Below are 21,418 nucleotides of genomic sequence, written 5' to 3'. Positions count from 1 at the left end.
ACTAAGAAAGTTATTATTATTAGCTTCTACAAAAAAGACAGATTATATAGTAGTTGAATTTTCACAATTAGATTCTGATTTAAACAAATAAAGCTGTCCTATACATAGTCAACTGATTTATAAACAATTAGTGTTGACCTTACCTTATAAATCTTTCCTGTTTATAAAAAAAAGTCAAGGGGCTCTATTATCAATAGGTCCACATGACCCATTTCAGTTTCAGAGAAGTCTGAATGTATGTACACACACCTACCTACATCTGGGATTTTCTCCTTAATGGATACCTATTCCAGCATCTAATTTTATTCCAAAAAGCCAACCTCCCAACTTGTCTCCAGGAAAAATGGCCACATTTCTAGCTTCAGTGGCAGAACTTATTCTAAGCCAATCGGCACATAACGTTCACATTAAGTCTATTATTCATCGGCGTATACCCCAATTTGCTAAAAGAGAAAAACGAATGATTTTCTTTAAAGATTTATTTATTTATTTGAGAGAGAGAGAGAACAGGGGGAGGAGAGCAGACGGAGAGAGAGAGAGTCCTAAGCCGACTCCGTGCTGAGCACAGAGCCCAACACAGTTCAATCTCACAACCCTGAGATCACGACCTGAGCTGAAACCAAGAGTCGGAGGCTTAACTGACTGCACCACCCAGGCGCCCCCAAAAAGAATGATTTTTATGCAAGGTGAAAATGCAGAGAGAGTGGTTTCCCATTTTCTGCTACTAGATGAGGAGAAAAGAACAGGGAGCCCCAGCTGCTACTGAGCCATCTGTGACTTTGAGAACGAGGACAATGCTGGTGACAGAGAAGACAGATGGAAGGAACGTGGGTCCCCGTCACTCTCACTGAAGTGCTAATGGTATGGTACCTAGAGCCCTCCCTACCTTCAGCCTTCAGTTAGACCTCACGCATGTACGCTTAATGCTTCATCCACTTCGAATGTGGGTTTCTGTAACTCTTTAGATATGTCCTTCTTCTCCTTTAAAGATGAGAGAATCTTCTGTTTCCTCATTGCTTGTTTCATCCACATTGCTTTACAGTAGAGATCTTTAAATATATACCTGATTCTGAAACTACCTTTGAGAATCTTCCCTAATCATCCTAATGGGGCACAAAATTGATCCACCCGTTGCTAGAGATGACAGTAACATTCTTACAGAGGTTAATGCACATTTAAGATGAGTAAAAACCCTCTTGTCCTACCAGACAGAAAATACAGCTTCATAATCAAGGTCAGACATTATTCCTAGCCTCTAGATTTAAAACTGAGCTTGACCTGTACTGTAATCAATTTAAAACTCCGGCCTATATGCCAAAGGTCCATCTTTTTAAAATTATTCAGAAATACAAGCCATAGACATCCTACTGCTCTCTTCTCATTTTCCTAAACTATTTCATACTTATTTCTCAGATTTTGCAGGCTATTAGGTGTTTCTCGCATACTTCCATAGATAATAACTCATTCGCTTTGCAATCTGATTCTTAACATTAGGAGATTAAAACTAATGTAGATGATTCTCAGATGACACATACTGAGGTACAGAAAATCCCATCATTTCCTTCTACAAAATGAGAGAAATTTTAATTCTTTTTCTCAACAGCTGCTTCATTTTTTTATGCATAGGAAAAAATATGTGCAATTACTCCAAGTACAATCAAGTCATTTCACATGGCTTTACCATCATTGTAGTTACAGGATATTTTAAAAGAGGAAAAAAAAATCTCAAAGCACAGGTCCTGCTGTGCAGCAAAGCAATCAGATTCCTTCATAATAACAGCCTGATGGGATTCAACAATCCGAGGAATAATGAATAACCACTTTAATCAGTAAACAGGAAAATGCTACAACAGTCACTGAGTAAAAATGGACTATCATCTGTTGATCCTCTTGATCGGTATTGCAAACAATAAATAGAAATGTAAGTATTTTTTAAAAAGAAAAATAACTGTGTTTATGTGTTTGATTTTTGCCAGGCAGTGATAAAATATCATCTTAGACTGTCCTGCAGTGTTGCCCAGTCAATGAAATGCATATATATTTTTTTCAGAATACATGGCCAACTTGACCCTATCACTTGAGTATGTCAAGGTAAGCTCTTCTGGCAGTTGATTAATAAGGTTCTATTTCTGGACTGATTATTGAACTCTCTCGTTACTTCATTATTTAATGTTCTTCTTCAGTGTTCATCTTACGAAGTTATCTGTATCTGCAAACGAAAAGTCTGTTTCAAAATAGTCTTCAAGTTTCCAATGCAGTTTCTCAAATGTTGGCCGTTCCTTAGGCTCTGCGTTCCAACACTCCCACATGATGTTGTAGAATTGTGGTGGACAGTTAGGTGGCTGAGGGAGTCTATAGTTTTGACCCAACATCTGGATTACCTGAGCACCTGTCATGCCTAAATAACATAGAACGGAACCAACAAAAAACAAGGTAAAGATCAGGGTCTTAAATTCATAGATAATTATATTCAAGAGTACAAAGCAAACTGATTTCTTTGGTGGAGCTATGAGGTCTACCATCCCCTTCCCAGGCTGCAGAGATTAAACTAAATCTTGCAGCAAGTAATGTCTATAAGACTGCAATTCAAGAGCAAAGGAGAAAGAGGCAATAAACTCCCTCATTAATGCAAATCATCATCATCAAATTTTATCTATTATGCTCCCACAGGCACATGGTGTGGTCAGCCCCATAACTCTGCCCTCTAAGTCTGGGCAAAGCAGTTAAAGTCACACCTAAGTAAGTGACCTGCAGCAGAAAGGCCCACTTCAGAATTAATTACTCACCACTATAAGGCATTTTGCCATAAGTAATGATTTCATAAAGAAGGATTCCAAATGACCACACATCAGACTTAATGCTGAATTTATTAGCGCGAATGGCTTCGGGCGCAGTCCACTTCACTGGCAGCTTTGTTTCGTGTTTGGATTCATAGATGTCTTCATTATCTACCTGTTAAGGCATTAAGGAATCAAGCCAAGTTCAAGTGACATATATATATATATATTTTTTTTTTCTTCTTCCTTTTTTTTTTTTTTTTTGCTACCTTGTTCATCTGTAACCTGCTTCACATTAAAATTTAGAGGGAAAAGGTTCAAAAAGAGCTTAGTTCTGGGGCGCCTGGGTGGCACAGCGGTTAAGCGCCTGCCTTCGGCTCAGGGCGTGATCCCGGCGTTCTGGGATCGAGCCCCACATCAGGCTCCTCCCATAGGAGCCTGCTTCTTCCTCTCCCACTCCCCCTGCTTGTGTTCCCTCTCTCACTGGCTGTCTCTATCTCTGTCGAATAAATAAATAAAATCTTTAAAAAAAAAAAAGAGCTTAGTTCAATTGATAATTATAGTAGCAAATTTCAAATCTTGCTTATAAGACTGAGAAACCTATGAGAAGTCGTTAATAAAATATTATTTAGGAGCCTACTATGTGCTAAAAACAGCACTGACAGGAGCACTCTACTACATATGGGAGAACTCACGTGTGATGGTCTTCAGCAAATTAAAAAAAAAAAAATGAAAGCGAAGTCTGTCTGTTTCCAGACTTACTGCTGGTATTGGAGAGCCACTGACTTTAATAATTACCATGTTGCCACTTTCTAAAACTGAAAAGTAGGATCCAAATGATTTAAATTAATATATCAAGTCACTGGGGTTCTAATTAACTTATTTAAAAAAGAAATAATGAATTCATGAAAATAAAAAGAGAATTACTTATATGTCGTGTTTCACGTTCCACACCCACATTGTAGGGCACAATGTAGAAATTAAAAATTAAATTCAGAGTAAAAGATTTATTAATATATCACTTATGTCAGTGTCTTTTGGCCTGATGTCATGACACGGGGAGAGGGGCAGGAATTAAAAAGTCGATGATTGCTGAAGAATTCTGGCAGCATGAATATTAATTTGGCAGAAAGTGAGCAAAGGTGGCTGGGGTAACTATACAAAATAATGCTGCTTTTTGTAAGGAAAATGGGGGCGAACCAGCAGAGGCTACTGTACTGAAAAGCAGACCACTAATCCAAGCACAAACTAAATCATGTACTTTTCCATCTGGTTAGGCATCATTTTCTCTGTTTCCTTCTCCTTCGTGAAGAAATAGAAGTAGGAGGTCGTTCATCCATAAGACCCTGGGCTACTGAAGTGCTCTAGGGACCACAGAACTTGGAGAAACATTATTTTGAAGAATAACAGTATATTAGTCTGCTGGTATGTTAGACTTTTAACCCGTGACAAAACCTAATTAAAACAAAACAAAATTTACCTTAAAAACCCTTGCAAGTCCAAAATCTGCAACTTTGTAGATATTATGTTCGCCAACCAGGACATTTCTGGCAGCCAGATCTCTGTGAATGTAGTTCTGGGACTCCAGATAAGCCATCCCAGAGGCAACCTGCGCGGCCATATCTACCTGCTGAGTCAGATGGATTTTTGTTCCAGCGTCATCTGAGCAATAAGAGAAATAAGAGACTGACTTTGGAGAACATGTGAATTATTGAAGTGAATTCTGAGGATTTTGGTGAATGAGCTGTCAGGGGGATTAAGTGCCATAGCACTGATCTGTTGAGCAAAGAAACATAATCAATACAGACCATTCATTTCCTGTGAAGGGTTAATGAAGCAGCAATTTTCAGAGTCCAAACACATTCCGAAGCTGTGGCCCTCACTCCCCTGAAGGAACGTTACACGGAGAAAGAAACAACAGTACCACGTCATCCGAACACAGCTCCAAAGATCTGAAAGAGTCCAGGTATCGCCATTTTCCATAGCACGCATCACTGACTCAACTCTTCATGGAAATTGTTTACTCGGCTGCCTCTAGATTCCTTCGAACATTTCAGAGTTTGTTTTAGTCATTGAAGCTATAAAATAATACTAATTTGCATGGCTGAGCCGATGAAAAGTTCTCATTCTTCCAGTATATTGGGGGTTTTTTTCCCTATCACATTGTTCTTAAAAACTAGCTCACTAACAAAAATGAAGGGTCTATCAGTAGTTATAAAATGTGTAAATTACGTTTGTACTCCATTAAGCCTGATATACTTTTTATTTTATTTCCTTTTTTAAGCCTATTATTCTTAGAAATAATTCGCTCATCTCTCCAGGAATGGACATGCCTTTAATAGACATAGTTTCCACCACTACTCATCCTACGTAATTAAGTATAGGAAAGTTAGGCAGTAGACTCGGTCTGAGCATTAGTAGAGAGGGTAGTGTTATTCTGTGCTGACTCTGTGCAGTGGGGTCAGCCTTCCCTGGATACTGTTTCGCTGCCATACTGTTAGTAGATGTCTTCAGATTTCTGGAGAATTAAAAAGGTCTCCTATAAATCCAAGCTATCATATCTCTGACTCAATAAGCCAAATATTACCAAAGCTGTGTTGAATTCATGGTCAAGAGTCTTAGATGCAACTTGACTTGAAAGGCAACAATAGCTCAGGGTTAGAAAACTGGCTTGAAGCTGGAGTGCCAGGATCTAGATCAGAGCTTTGCCTCACGTTTCTTCCTGATCACAGGCAAGCTGCTTAACATTCTTTTTTTTTTTTTTTTAAAGATTTTATTTATTCGACAGAGATAGAGACAGCCAGCGAGAGAGGGAACACAAGCAGGGGGAGTGGGAGAGGAAGAAGCAGGCTCATAGCGGAGGAGCCTGATGTGGGGCTCGATCCCACAACGCCGGGATCACGCCCTGAGCCGAAGGCAGACGCTTAACCGCTGTGCCACCCAGGCGCCCCAAGCTGCTTAACATTCTTGTGCCTCCGTTTCTTCATCTGTACAGTGGTCATTGTACTTACCTTATGGTATTTGTTGTTAAAATGAGAATTAAAATGAGTTAATACATGTAAAGCACGCAGAGCCTGGCACCTAGAAAGAACTCAGTAAATCCTATTTTATGTCATTTTATTGTCATTGCTGCTGCCTACACAGAGCTAAACAGTGTAGGAATTGTTAAGGTAGAGATGCATATGGATTACCCAAATGGAAATGCCTAAATGAAGACAAACATTTGGGTCTGGCGTTCACATGCCGCTAAAGATATCAACTTAACAGTCATTGTTTATGGGTAGGAGTTAAACATTAAAAGTGGGTGAGACTGTTAAGAAGTGACAGAATCATGAGAAACACCAATATTTAGGGTGAACAGAGGAAAACAAACCTACAAGAAGACTGAGAAGAATCAGCCAGAAGAATGAAAGAAAAACCAGAAGACATCATCCTAACAAAGGTTTTGAGAAAGTCACCACCATTGTCAAATTCCACAAATAAGTCCAGCAAGATAAGGTCTAAAAGGTATTTATTAAATATTACTAGGGAGTCACTGGTGACCTTAGTCGCAGGAAGAGCATTTTTCACTGGAGATGGGGGATGAGGGGTTGAGGGCAGAACGGGAGCTGAGGACATGGAGACGGCAAGAGGAGATGTCAATTTCCAAACCCTAGCCAAGAAGGGAAGACAACAGGGAGCTGGCAGAGTGTAAGTCGAGGGAAAGCAATTAGCAGGAAATTCATGATTGTGAGGGGCTGTCAATGATGTGGTACTCAGGGGGTTTCTGGAGTGCTAGCCACGTTCTCATTCTTGATTTGTACAGTGGCCGTACCGTTGTTGACTTGCTCACTTTTAAGATAAATTATATTATATAATGTACGTTCTTTATGTATGCCATCTTTTCAATAAAAAATGAAATAAATGGGGTGCCTGGGTGGCTCAGTCAGTTAGACATTTGCCTTTGGCTCAGATCATGATTCCAGAGTCCTGGGATTGAGCCCCTCATCAGGCTCCCTGCTCAGTGGAGTGTCTGCTTCTCCTTCTGCCTGCCGCTCCCCCTGCTTGTGCTCTCTCTCTCTCTCTGTCAAATAAATAAATAAAAATCTTTTAAAAAATGAACTAAATAGAGTTGAGGACATTGTTTTTAAATGGTATAGAGCTAAGCACTGTGTGTGTGTGTGTGTGTGTGTGTGTGTGTGTGTGTGTGTATGTGTACATACATATATATTTATTTTTTTAACACAAGCAGCATATTTAAATACAACATATGGTGAAACTAAGTGCTCACTGACCCATTTGTCCTTTTCTTCCTGGGCAAACATAGATGACTATATTCTCCATCTTCCCTAGCAGTTAAATTGGGCCATGTCACTAATTCTGCACACTGCAACGTGTGCAAGCGAGGACGCTCGTCACTTACAGGCCTGATCCTTAAAATCTCCCACATTTTTGTAGCTAGAAGAAATACACTTTGAAATAGCAGAGCCACATGATGAAAGGGGTCTAAATCCCTATGTCATCATTTAAAGAAAGCCGTGTAGAAAAGCAAGTCTAATGCATATAAAAAATGCATATTTTTGTTATGTCACAAAATGTTTGAATTATACGTTATAGCAGCTAACAGTGATTATTCAGTCTAAAATGAGATGTAAGCCAAAAGACAAAACATAACTTTTTTAAAAAAGAGCCACCTGGGTGGCTCAGTTGGTTAAGTGTCTGCCTTCTGTTTGGGTCACAATCTCAGGGTCCTGGGACTGAGCCCCACGTCGGGGAGTCTGCTTCTCCCTCTTCCTCTGCCCCTCTCCTCTGCTTGTACCCTCTCTCTCTCTCTCTCTCAAATAAATAAAAAGATTTTATTTATTTACTTATTTATTAATTGAGAGAGAGAGCGGAGGGAGGGGCAGAGGGAGAGAGAGAATCTCAAGCAGACTCTGCACTAAGCATGGAGCCCATCACAGGGTTCGATCTCACACCTGAGATCATGGCCTGAGCCAAAATCCAGAGCCAGACACTTAACCAACAGAGCCACCCAGGCACCCCAAAGACAAAGCATAACTTAGTGTGCAGCATGATGGCAAAGCACTGCTGCTGTATTGGCCAAAATAGCTATACCTTTTGATACCAAATTAACTCAATATGAAAAGAAATGTAAAAAAGTTAAGATAAACTAGTTCTAGGTCAAGTGATAGGCAGTTTCTAAAATGGCTTCTGATATTCTCTATCTCCTGGTATTTGTGCTTTTATGAAATTCCCTTCCATTAAATGTGGTTTGGACCACTGACTCACTTTTAACAAATAAAATATGGCAGAAGTGATGGGGCATCACTTCCAAGATAAGCTATGAAGGACTGTGGCTTCATCTTGCAGGAACTCTCCTCTCTCTTGCTCTCTCACTGGCTCACTCTGATGAAGCCAGCTGCCATGTTGTAAGCTGCCTTATGAAGAGGTCCATGTACCAAGGATCATAGGGCAGCTTCAGGCCAACAGGCAGCAAGGAACTGGCTTCCTCAATCCAACAGCCCCGGAGAAACCAATTCCTGCCAACAATCACATGAGTGAGTTTGGAAATAGATCAACCTCCCCTTGAGCCTTCAGATAACTGAAGCATCTGCCAACACCTGACTGTAGCTTTGTGAGAAACCCAGACGCAGAAGACCCAGCTCAGCTGTACCTGGATTCCCGACCTCAGAAACTGTGAGATAATAAATGTTTGCTGTTTTACGCCACTAAGTTTTGGGTAATTCGTTGTGCAGCAATAGATACTGAATACAGGTTCGCGTTAAGAAAATAATGCCAGTGCTATGTATACAGTTAAAAGCATAGACTAAGTACAGAGCCAGACTTCCCGGGTTTGAATTCTGGCTCAACCACCTCGGATAAGTTATTGACCTCTCCATCCCTCAGTTTCTTCCACCCTAAGGTGGAAATGATAATAATAATAATAATAATTCTCATTTCATCCTGTTGTTAGAAGAATGAACTAAGTGAATATTTGTACAATACTTAGAAAAACGCCTGGCAGGGGCGCCTGGGTGGTTAAGCAGGTGATTAATCTTAATCAGTCGATTCAGCATCCCATTCTTGGTATCAGCTCAGGTTATGATCTCAGGGTCGTGGGATGGAGCCCCACATCTGGCTCCGTGCTCAGCGCAGAGTCTGCTTGTCCCTCTCTCTCTCCCTCTGTAATTCCTCCCCTCCCCCTGCCACTCACGTGCTTTCTCTCTCTCAAATAAGTAAATAAATAAATACATAAATAAATACATCAAGAAAGATAGAAAGACAGAAAGAAAGATAGAAAGAAAGACAGAAAGGAAGGAAGGAGGGAAGGAAGGAAGGAAGGAAGGAAGGAAGGAAGGAAGGAAGGAAGGAAAAGAAAGAAGGGAAGATAAATGCCTGGCATATAGTAAATACAGTGTTTTTTTAAAGAAAAAAAATTGAATATATATGCACCTCTCCTACCACTATTCCATATGGCTGATTTTCACCACATCACCTCATTTTATACTCAGAACTCCATGAAGTACTATTGTTATTATTTGCCCCCTTTCATAGGAGTTTCTGCTACTTAGAAGAACAGGTAATAAGTTGTAGAGTGGAGACTCAAGTTCGGTCATGTTTGAGGTTGAAATCTCATGCTCTTAAAAACTATTCCATCCTCCTCCCTAAAACTTACCTTATACATGATTCCTGAGCACGTGAATGTTGGGGCTACAGCTGTAGTCAGCTAAAGAGTATCTCAATGAAAACACTCCTGTCTACTTCAGTCCATTTACGTGAACTGTCCATGAGATCGATGAACAACATGCTAGGACTTTATTTATTTTAAAAAAATACGTATGCATGTAAAAAAAATGCAGATATTTATCCTCTTTAAATTTCAGTAAAAAATACCTGACATCAAATACCCTCAATGCTAAAGTTTTTTGACAAGGCCTCTTCCATTTTGGAGAAATTCATTACAAAAAAATATTTAGCCAAGCTTAGGGACTACAAAGATGGTTCTATGGAAAAATATGTATGTCATTTCAACTATCAAATATGGCATCTAATCCTATTACAGTGATATAAAAAGTTTTCACTGACAGGCACAATAGAGAGGAAAATTGAGTAATAACACATTTTCTGCCCTGAAAGACTGCAGTGGCCTAGGAACTGCCTAAGTAAACCTCAGAACACACTTCTGATACAACAGCCAGTTGTCAGAACTGATATAAAGGTTCACAGGCCTGTGACAATTTACATCTGCAACAAGAAAACATTTTCAATTATGTTCCATTACTCAAGAGTCTTTCATCTTATAACAGGTATCATGATGGGCTGTTTAAGAGTGGCAGACTCATTTTAAGATCACTTTGTTGAATTTAAGCCCTCTTGATTGGGAAGGGATTGTCTGTAACGAGCATCTCTACATTACTCCTCATGGCTACTAAGTATCTCAACAAATGAAGGCCTTGGTAAACTTGACCCTGAGGGTCCAACTCAGAACATGACTGGGTTTGTGCTCATCCCTGAGTAAAACACAAAATCCTCAATGCCAAAGGAGTTCGTCATTAATACGTGGATCTTGTCAAGCTGACACCAAGGGTCTCAAAACAAGCTCAACTCGAGTCTTGATATTAGGGTCAGAATAGTCCCACTTAATTTCTCCATTAATTTTCTCATTCAGTCAGTCAACACATAATTAGTGCACACCTTCTATGGGCCTGACACTGTTCTGTCACTAAGACAAAGAAAAGTCTCTGTCCTCATGGAGTTGTATTTTAGAAGATACTTACAATAAGCCACATAACAAAGTCATACATTGTAAGATGATGAGCAGTTAAGAAAACAAAAAAGCAGGAAAGAAGTGTACAAAGAGACAGAAGAAGCAGATTACATTTTAGAATTCAAGGGTGACCAGGGAAGGACTCACTACAATGGGAATGTCTGAGGAAACACTTTACAGAACTGAGGAAGTGAGCTACATGGATATTAACGGGGGGCAGGATTTCAGATAGAGAAAGGAGCAGGTGCAAAGGGCCTGAAGGAAAGCACGCGTGGGAGATATAAAGAGTAGCAAACGGCAGTGCGGCTGACACAGCATCAAGAGAGACAAGGGAGAAGTTGGGGGAGATGTGAAGACAAAGGAGAGAGGTAATGGAGAGCCAGGCCATGTAAGACATTAGAGGTTGGACACAGAGAACCAGTGAGAGTCACTGAGGCTTTGAACTGAGGAGGGACACGATCTGATTTACACTTTAACAGGATCTCTCCGACTCCTGTGTTGAGAAGAGACTGAGAGGAGCAAGAACCAAAAGAGGGAGACCACTTAGGAGGCTGCCGCACTATCTAGGAGAGAGCTGACGATGGCTTGGACCAGGGTGGGCATGCAGAGAGGTGGCAAAATCCTGGATATACTTTGAAAAAAGTCAATTGGATGTGCTGACTGGCTAGACGGAAGCTGTGAGAAGAAGTAGAGATGATCCACGAGATTAGGCTGAGTGTTGACATCATTAAAGAAGGAAAGACCAGAAGAGTAGCAGATTATTGAGGATAATATAAGATCAGTTTTGGACATGTTGTTTTGACATTTTTAATGGACATATGTGTAGAAATTCTGGCTGTTCACATTTATTTTTTTCTCCTTTCAACTACGTTAGAGGACTGTACTTCCCTATTCCCTCTGACTTGATTTGACCAAATAAAAAGGCACAGAAGTTATCTCTGCATCTCCTGGTGGGAGCTCTAAGAGCCAGAGTGATTTTAGTCCCATCCCAAGGTGATCAGAACACCTGAGCCACCAACCCATCTATTTTGCACATATAGCATGGGCAGGAAATAAATGCCTCGGGGATTTGGGAGAGTGGGTGCTGCTGCATCACACCTATGTTATCCAGAGAAGCAGTCAAGTAGTCAAGAAGGCAGGTGGATTTATGATTCCGAAGTAATGGAGGGATGTAATTTGAGAAATCTTTGATACATAAACGTTATTTAACCCTGAGACTGACTGAGATTAGCAAGGTAACTAGTGATGTTGCAAAATTTCAAGATATTGAGAGGTCTGAGAGATGAGAGAAATCACATAGATGGGAGAAGAACCAACAAGAAAGGAGGAAAAGCCATTGAGTAAAGTGTCCTGGAAGCCAAATGAAGGACGTGTTTCCATTATTTCAAGTCCATTGAAATAAATGCTGCGAATAGGTGTGAGGACTAAGGACTATTAGATTTACCACGGTGAATGTTACAAGCGCCCTTGACAAAGCATTTTTGTTAAAGATGACCCAAGATGGCTACTGTACATTTGTCCCTGGGAATAAGGCAAAAGGGGTCAATGGCTGAGGTTAGTCTTTCGCTGGTGGCTAATATATTCTGATACTGTTAAATTTGATAACTTTATGCAAAGGAGCTAGGCATGTTTTTTAACAGCATTTAACAGGCCCAGTTCTTTGTTCCTCTTCTCCACTTTTGCGATTTAATACCACCAGCTTCACAAGTCACCCTGAAATCAGAGAATACTCTTATCTTTCTAATATCTTTGTTCTATTTTGCTCACCTCCCTTTACCTGTACACGTTCTATCAATCCCACTCTGACATTTCAGGAAAGCATAGAAAAAGTCTCTTTTTTAAGCATGAATTATTCTCTCAGTACTTGATCTCCAATACTTTGAACATCTCATTTTAATACTCATTATATTGTTGCGTATTAAATTATTCATTTGTAATAAACATCAAAATTTCACAATGCCCTTAAGTCTTCTCTGACTACAGGAAGCAGATGTAGAAATAAAGCAACAGTACATTTCTGCTTTTTAGTCTGAAAACTCTAATGTTGCCTAGCAGTGGAAGTATTTTAAACACCAACAAGTACGATGCTGTCAAACACTGGCAAAGGAGAAAGAATGAGGGTACCTCTCCCTCTATTCCTCCAAAAGTATTCCACGTCCCCTAATTCTGGACCATAGAACAAACTGGTCCATGACTGATAATGTTGCATTAGTTACTGTAGGAAACAAAACACCATGTAAAACATCCATTCTTCAGTTTTCTACATCACATTTACGTACTCCAATATGTCTATTATGAACAATTTATTCTTGACTACATAAATAGTTTTCCTCCTTTTGGTACACAGTATATATCCTATTAAAGTGTAGTTGAGCCATTCAATGTTAAGACATTCACTCTCACAGATATACACATAGTAAATATCCTTTGGGTTATAGAAGTCTTGCTAAATCGACATTTATAGGACTAGCTAAACTAAATTCCTCTTTTTTTCCCCCATTATTAAGTCTTTAGCTTACTTTGGAGATATTCTTGCAGACTTCCATGTCTCATCAACTCTGTAATAATATAAATTGGATCTTCTAAAGTGCAAACTGCATAAAGCTGGATAAGCTTTGGATGTCTTAGGCTCTTCATGATCTGTGCCTCCCTCAGGAAGTCATTTGGATCCATTGAACCTGAAACAAGAAAAGGAGGAAATCACTTTATGTTATTGAGGCATTCCTATCCTCACAGCAGTCTGCTGGGAATCACCAAGATTGCTTCCTGCTTCTCAGTAAAGTATAAGCACTGGTGTCACAAATCTTCAGATTTATCAAAGAGGAGAATCAGTCCAGCCAGGGCAACCTAATAACTGAAGTGTTGGGGCATCAAGGGGGTGTGATTTATGTGTTATGACCTATAGGTGAGGAGAGGTTGATCCAGATCCATATGAAAAATGAAGGGAAAAGGAGTGACTGACAGTCTAATTGATAAAACAAGGCCAGCAAATTAAGAACACAAAGAGAAGACACTCTATTACCATGAATGCTGGAGGACACTGAATGTTTAATTACTGCAGCCAGGGCTTTTTGGTCCAGGATCCAGAGAAGACTGATAGCTGCCCTGTCCTTGGTACCCACTGTGGGAACAAGCTGGATAACAATCCCGAAGCAATGACATTCTACCATATTTATGTCCTTAATTCTGTAGGGATGTCTGGTATAGGCCAAGCAGAAAACATTCAAGGACCACACCCAAAACTTAGTTGTTGTTGTTGTTGTTTTTACCAGTCTTATATGTCTAACTTGAATTTGATCCTCAACATTTTCTCCTATATTAATACTTCTGTAGTCAGACTCTTACGAGCTTACAAAATAATAAGGGAGACAGTATTGGGACCTATTTTAAAGACTCACCTACAATTAAGTTGTATTTTAATGGCTCAACTCTTACCATGCAAAGTGCCAAGCAGTTAACAACAAAGAGGTCTATAAGAAGGAAAGATACCTGGAGTTTACATTTCATCAGCAATCTTTAAAAATCTTTCAATTTTTTTTTTTAGGCTATGGTGTTTCAGAGACATTACTGTAACTGAAGGAATACTGTCATTTCACATCTCAGTACTCACTATGGATAGTGCAAATATCATTTCCACTGATGCTCGGAGAGGCTGTCTGTCTCATGACGAAGACTTCACGGCTGGTATTTGAATCCAGGCATGGATAAGCTTTGACACTCTAAGGTAACACTCCGACTTGTTTATTAATATGAAGTTAAGAAGAGTTACATGTGACTTACAGATCATTTCACAGAAAGCATTTAGGCAGTCCATCCTTTGGTATTCCCTTGTGAGAGTAGAAGTTCAGAACACAGGCTTGGTCAAACTCTGGATTCTGATCAAATCCTAGCTCACTGTGTGATCTTCAGCAAGTTACCAAATGACTCCGAACTTCAATTTCTTCATCTGTAAAACCCTACTAATAACGCTACTGATATCATAATATCATCACCAGGAAACAGCAATACCTGGCATATATAATTCAATGTCTACTGGCCATTATTTGTATTATTGTTAATATGCATCCTCTATGAAAAATCAAACACATCAACGATAAGTATTTTCTCACTGACTGAGGAGAGGAAGGAGCAAGGACTCAAAGAGGGAGAATAGAGAAGAATAACCTATTCTCATTTCCATCATGATTTTCTGTGCTTCCTCCATTCCATCCCTACCATTGGTTTGTTCCACATAATCAAATAGTGGCAAAATGGAGCTGAGAAGAAAAGACGCACCCAAAACATAATAAAGGACTTGCTTCTTGTTACAATCAGTTTGGCCTATGCTCAAATATGGATATAGTGGCCCTACTCCACCCCAAAATAATCTGATTCATGAAGCTTCCAGTGATAAAAGCAATACTGATCACCATTCAGGCAATTTATATATACAGTATATTTCTACCCTAATGCTTTGGTAGACATTACACTCGTGAAATGCAGGACACCCAAATCATTGCCAAATCAGTCTGCGCACAAGAGCTGGACCCCCGGGACATCAGAAGCCTCTGCAGGTGACATTTGCTCAGAGCACTCCATAGCTACGCTGGTTACAGCTGACCAGCTGCACAGCAGAGACCTAATTTCAACTCAGCTAGTAATGCAACATTAAATATTAATTTTTGCCTGTCAAAGCCACTGTGGGAGTTGATTTCAGGCTCGTCTTTATTGCGTGGTAGTCTGCTAAGCAATAAATAGCTGCTAAGATTGATTAATGGCCCCAGTGAAGTGAAGACATTTAACCAATCACCAAAGCCGTTTGCTGCTATTACACTGTAAATCAATAATAATAATTCCTGTTGGAGAGAAAACTATTGTGGCTTTTTTTTTTTTAATATAAGAAATGTGATTTTTTTTTTTTTTTTTTTTGGTTTTCTTTTGACCTCTAGAAGGCCTTCTTTAATGTTAGGATGAATAGCTAGCTGCTTTGTTTTTGGAAAAGAATGATTAGATTGGGAAATAAAGCTTAGGTTCAATTGTCAACAAGATTAGGATTCAAAATAATATATATGCAGTGATCGGGAGACTCTCAGGTGCTGGAATAGATCGTCCTCACCTGGACGGCTCACGTGACATCTGGCCTCTCAGAAGTGCTTCTCCACCACTTCCGAAGGCAGTACGTAGATGCTGAGACAGAAGTCCTGCCCGAGCGAGTCTGCACCTCAGTGGACACCTGTCGGCAGCCCCACTGAAGCTAACGGTTACTAAGAATTCACTGCATATATTTATACACATGGACTCAATTTGTCCTCATAAACCCCTGTGAAGTAGGAACTATTATGGTTCCCACTTCCAGATGAGGAGATTCAAAAGATTAATAAACTGTCCAACGTCACAGGCCAGAGCCGAGGTTGAACTCAGGTCTAGCTTAAAACCAACTGTGTGCTTCTACTATTACATCAGGGCCGCCCCGACTTTCTCACATCACGGCACCTTCACTGTCTCAGGAACTTTTTTCATGATGCCCCTTAAGCCAATATCTAATGGTTTTATCGATTACTTGGTTAAATCAAAGCAACTTTAAAAGTATTTGTGTCCTAACAACTTAATATCCCTTTTAAAAAGTAATACAGATAAATCAAAAGAAAAAATAATTTTTATTTCATTCTTAACCACAATTACTTACGAAAGAGACACATGCATCTATGGGGCACAGCACAATTCCTCAAGTCTTGGAAGCAGATAGAACATGGCTCCCCTCACTTCCTGCCCCACATGGATTTTTGCTTGGATGTAGCATGTGATCCCAGTGCCCACCAAAAACCCATTTTCACAAAGATATGATGTCAGTAAAAGGAATGTAACACGATCTGATATTGAACTGTGTGGTATTCAAGCTATTTACCTCAAAACGTTTAAATATCCTGTGATATCCCTGTGAATTCACTGTGGTGTCCCATGTGCCTTGGCACACAGTTTGGGAACCGTGGTGTCATACCAGATTGCTACCCAGCAGCACCCAGATGCTCAAGTCTGCCACCAGGAGGCTTTCCAAACCCTTAAGGATTCTGGGTTAGGTAAAGAATGAAGGTCCAGCAGAGAACTTATATTCTAGCCTCCGGTTATATTCCTGCCTATGTTATTAGAAGTAGATGTAAGGCGACTACAGTTATGTCACAGTGTCATAGAATGTCACTTCCCTGGGGTGATGCAACAGTGGTAGATGTGGGTTCAAATTCCAGCCTTGCCACTGACTGACCTTACAGTACTATAACAATAATAATAATAATAATTAAAATGAGAAGTTTTTCCTGGTCACTTACTATGAACCAGACATTATTCAAAGCATTTGCACCAATGACCCTCTTTTTTGCAAATGATAAAACTGAGACTTAAAGTAGTTTAAAACTTTACCCATGTTTATATGGCTAGTAAGTTTTAGGAAAGTTACTTAATCTTTCTAAATTTTCTTATCCTGCTTTTAAAATGGAGGGCATAATGCCCAGCTGAATAAATATGACTTTAGTGTACTTTTAATTTCCATGACAGGAAAAAGGAAGATGGAAGAAAAAAATAGCTCCTACATTTCCATATATGAAGGCTTTTAGATGGACCCTTTTACCTTTTAATCATAAACAATTAGTATTTCGTAAAATTGTTTCTCCCTGAAGATCTCCAAGGTTCCATTGATTTGTTTTAAGTATTTTCAGTAAAGTCAGTATTTTTAACAAAGGCTAGGAAAAAATGGGAAGAGGGATAATCCTAACTCTGGAGAAGAGACCCTTTGTTGAAATCTTGCACTGGGAATATTTTAAGCATTAGTTGATCGCAGGCACCGGCTCTTGCCTTTACAATCTAAAGTATGTTACACTTTATTGTCACCTGGTCCAGAGAAAGTGATCACAACACCTGCTTGGCGCCTGCATTGGCTCTCCTGTGACCCCTTGGACATTGACAGTAGCACGCTGAGCTTCTAAAAATCAACATCTGACATTTAAGCTTTGACATTCTCAGTCTCATACCTGGTTTTAATGTTTTTACTGCTACCGAAGTGGTATTGTTCCATAGGCCTTCCCACACTTCGCCAAACTGACCAGATCCTAATCGCTTCAGAAGCTGTACGGAGTTGCGGTCGATCTCCCATTGGTCCACGGTTTTATACGACAAATCAAAAGGCACTGGCACTTGTATCTGTTTCACAGAATAATTCGAATAATTATAAGAAAAAGGTTTAACATTTTTTTGGTTGAAAATAGTAGTCTAGGCACTTTTTAAAAAAGACACCGTTTTTTAAAACCAAAATATTGTAAATTTTATTCTAATTACTTTAAAATGAAAAGCAATCATGGCAGAATCTATATCATTGCTCTTTGAGCTGCCCTCCCCCTCAAATCATGCTACATCAGGCACCCTGCGGTCCATCTGCCCCACCCCACACCAATGCTACCCTTACATAGGTCTGGCGTGATTTTCCTCTTTTTGCCTAGCTCAATCCTCCCAATTCTAAGGTCCACTTGAAGTTCCACCTCTTTCACAATTACTCCCCACATTCTTTGGCCTGTAGCATTTATGTATCATATATTTTTGCGTAAGTAAAATGTTCATCCATTCACGTACTTGTTCCTTTAGTGAATACATATTTTTCAAGCACCAACAAGGTGCCATTCTGTAAGCAAAACAGACAAGACCGCTGCCCTCCTAGAGTTCATCTTCTAGTTCATTACTGACCATCAGAAATTATCTTAGCTCCTCTGCCAAATCATCAGCACGGTGAGTACACAGAAGGTGAATGTTTCTCTGTGAACACTTGTCCCCACCAGAATTCAACAATATTCAAAAACTGAGTATTTTTTAAGCCACACCTTGTATCAGGTAAGCTATTCTTCACATGAGCCTACATATTTTTGTGGGGTCATGCCAAACCATCCAAGATGCACATACTTATACCAAAAGTGCATATTCACTTGGTAAGATTTAAGTCAATGAATTCCCTACATAGTGGACAAAATTCTTCGGCTTCTCCCTGTCTATAAAATTTTGGTCAGATGTTCCCCGGAACCCTTCACTGATCATCCAGACATAAACCACAGGGCTGGCTGTCCCATTGACAGGACATGAGACCTAAACTCTGATGAGGAGCTGAGGTTTTGCCCCATGACAGTGCAAGACCACTACACAACTTTAAATAAGTGGAGGTAACACATGCAACAACTGAATAATGATAGATGTAGATAGATGCAGAATAATGACAGATGTATAAATGTTGTTTGGTCTGGTCAAACTGTTAGAACAGTTAGTTAAATGACATCTCTATGCGGACAACTCAACCAGATAATGAGTCTAGTAATTTCATATTAATATTCTTGAATACAGATCTAAGTAAGAATTATATTTGGGCACCACTTTTTTTTCCCTCGAGCCATATCATTAAGCGCTCCAGTGGCAGGATACCAGATTAATTTCCTAGTGCAAAGGATGAATGTTTTCTGCCTTTAGTGAGTGCCTTAGGTCAGGGGTTGGCAAACTTTTTCTGAAAAGAATGAGATAGTAAATATTTCAGTCTTTGTGGGCCATGAGGTTTCTGTTGCAACTATTAAACTCTGCTAGTACAGAGAAAAATCAAAGACAACTTGTAAATGAACGCGTATGCCCATGTTCCAATAAAATTTAGTATTTAAAAAATAAGAGTGGGACAGTATGGGCTCATAGGCCATAGTTTGTCTATCCATGCCTCAGGTAATCGAATGGTATTTTTTTTTCCTGAACAGACAGATCACATGAGAGATACTCCAATATCTGAAGGAGAAAAGTTAACTTTAAAATGAAGACAGCTTAAAAGCATTTCACCTTTACACATGGTTTTCCCAGCTGGACACACAGGCCATTACTTGTCTTGGTGTAGTAGTCTACAAATTCATTCAACGATGCAAAGGTTCTTCTCTGGGTAAGGAAAAACCCTCCTTCATCCAGTCTTCTGATTCTGTAGTGTTTCACAACCTTTTCATCTAAAACTGGAACCCAAAATAAGTCCTATTAATACACTTCTTGCCAAAGCCAAGCAGATTTGATTATTTTGCGGTGATAGTTTCAATGCATGGAATAACATTTTCCTAAGTTCTACTTATTTTGCAACTTGGTCTCAGAAAAGACTTCAGGAAGTTTACAAAAGATATACAGCAGAATAAAAAGGAAAAAGAATTGGGAAATCACATTTTAAAGGAAATATAAAACAAAAATAAAGGAGTGAGGTCACCACTAAAAAACCTAGCCTTTGAGGCCTATTGGACTTGATTAAAACAAGCCATAAAATTGACTCTGTTATTCTAGGGGCGCCTGGTTGGCTTGGTCGGTAGAGCATGCAACTCTTGATCTCGGGGTCGTGAGTTCAAGCCGCCACTGGGCATAGAGCTCACTTAAAAAAAAAGTTCATCTATCAAACTAGCAATGCAAAGAAGGAATCATTATCAGTTTCAGAAAAACCATAAGATAAAATCACAAAAGTTGTTTAGAAACAGTTCAACTCTTCCTGGTACAGACACCACGGAGAATTTTCTCCCACGATATCCTATAAAGCGGAAATAGAATAAAACAGTGTCCTCAGTACTACCCGACAATAATATAAGGAATTCTGCAGGGCAGCTCATTATACCGTCTCTAAATGCAGGCCGGTAACAGAATGTCCAAGCACAGTTCAATAAAAGCAATTCTACAGGGCCCCAAATAATGCAATCCATGTATACAACTTTCCAGCACTATTGCTTGATCCAAGGCCAAGTCCTGAAACAGCTAAAGCAATAAACAGACTGCACACCCTTTTTCAAATCATCTGACTTAGAGTAGATATTTTGTTGCTTTTGCCTGCCACCAACCATCCTCCCTTTCTCTGGTAATTGCACCCCAATTTTCTTCAGAGAATCATTGCTCCTCTAACAGCATGTGGTTCAGAGGCACTGGTGCCCACCCTGCGCCAAGGAACCGACAATCAGAGCCAAGAAGACTCAATTCCAGGACTTGTGCTAGAGAGCTCTAGGAAAACAGGAAACAGTCTGTTGTTATGGCTTTTGTTTTGGTTTGGTTTCTGTTTAAAGGCTGGAGTTTCCCAGCGCCTGGCAAAATCTTGCCCCCAGGCAGAGAAAGAGCTTGCCTCAGAAGCTCTTTCCTTCAACTGGAAAGCGAAGGTTAGCCCCTGGAGCCCACAAAGCTTGGCTTCTCAGCTAAAAGAATCAGTCAACTTTTTTACTTAAATTAGTTTGAATAGGGCGCTTTTTTAAAGCACTTGCATTCAGAATACTGTCCAGTGCATTCCATAAGCTTGTCTTTCATTTAGCAAAGTTATTGGTGAGCATTGAGCAGCATTTACCAGGGATAGAGATACTCTGAATTCCCAGCTAAATATAGAAACTTGTGTTCCAGTCATCAGTCAAGCTGGAACAATGCTCTCATGAATGGAAAGAAGACTGAGTAGAAGACAGCTCAATCCCAGCGTGGAGATGTCCTGAGGGCACAATGCTGGTGAGGACAATGTTTTCCTCACAGAATAATCAGCGTACCCCACAACGGCTAAAATAAAAAACACAATAGCAAGTGGTGCCAAGGAAGTAGGGTAACTGGAAATCTCATACACAGATGATGGAAGTGTAATTTTCATAATCACTTTAGAAAACTGTCAGGATCTACTAAAGTTGAACATAATTATCTGTGGTATAGTAATTCCACTCCAACGTATGTAACCAACAAAAGGCACAACATATGCACCACAACACATGTACAGGAATGCTTAGCAGCATTGTTTGTAAGAGTCTAAACCTGGAAACAATCCAAATGTCCATCAACTGTAGAAGAGACTGAGAAATTATGGTGTTTGTCCAGGGAATACCATACAGATATGTAAATAAACAAACTATAAATGCACACA

General features: G+C 39.7%; 1 protein-coding gene across 2 annotated transcripts in view; it reads right to left on the bottom strand.

Moving 5' to 3' along the window:
• Positions 1-464: 464 nt before the first annotated feature.
• Positions 465-21,418, bottom strand: part of FRK (fyn related Src family tyrosine kinase) — a 137,841-nt gene continuing 116,887 nt past the window's right edge. For both annotated transcript variants that reach the window (XM_044380340.3, XM_026489246.4), the window contains 6 exons: positions 19,351-19,514; positions 17,526-17,694; positions 13,044-13,202; positions 4,258-4,439; positions 2,787-2,952; positions 465-2,398 (listed from right to left, as the gene is read on the bottom strand). In XM_044380340.3, coding sequence (XP_044236275.1) covers positions 2,187-2,398; positions 2,787-2,952; positions 4,258-4,439; positions 13,044-13,202; positions 17,526-17,694; positions 19,351-19,514 — 1,052 coding nt within the window. In that variant the 3' untranslated portion in view covers positions 465-2,186. The remainder of the gene's footprint in view (positions 2,399-2,786; positions 2,953-4,257; positions 4,440-13,043; positions 13,203-17,525; positions 17,695-19,350; positions 19,515-21,418) is intronic.

This window comes from Ursus arctos, unplaced genomic scaffold (genome assembly GCF_023065955.2).
Source record: "Ursus arctos isolate Adak ecotype North America unplaced genomic scaffold, UrsArc2.0 scaffold_13, whole genome shotgun sequence".
Taxonomy (NCBI): Eukaryota; Metazoa; Chordata; class Mammalia; order Carnivora; family Ursidae; genus Ursus; species Ursus arctos.
The sequence above is the reverse complement of the archived record's forward strand: the minus strand, read 5'-3'. Positions and strand labels throughout refer to the sequence as shown.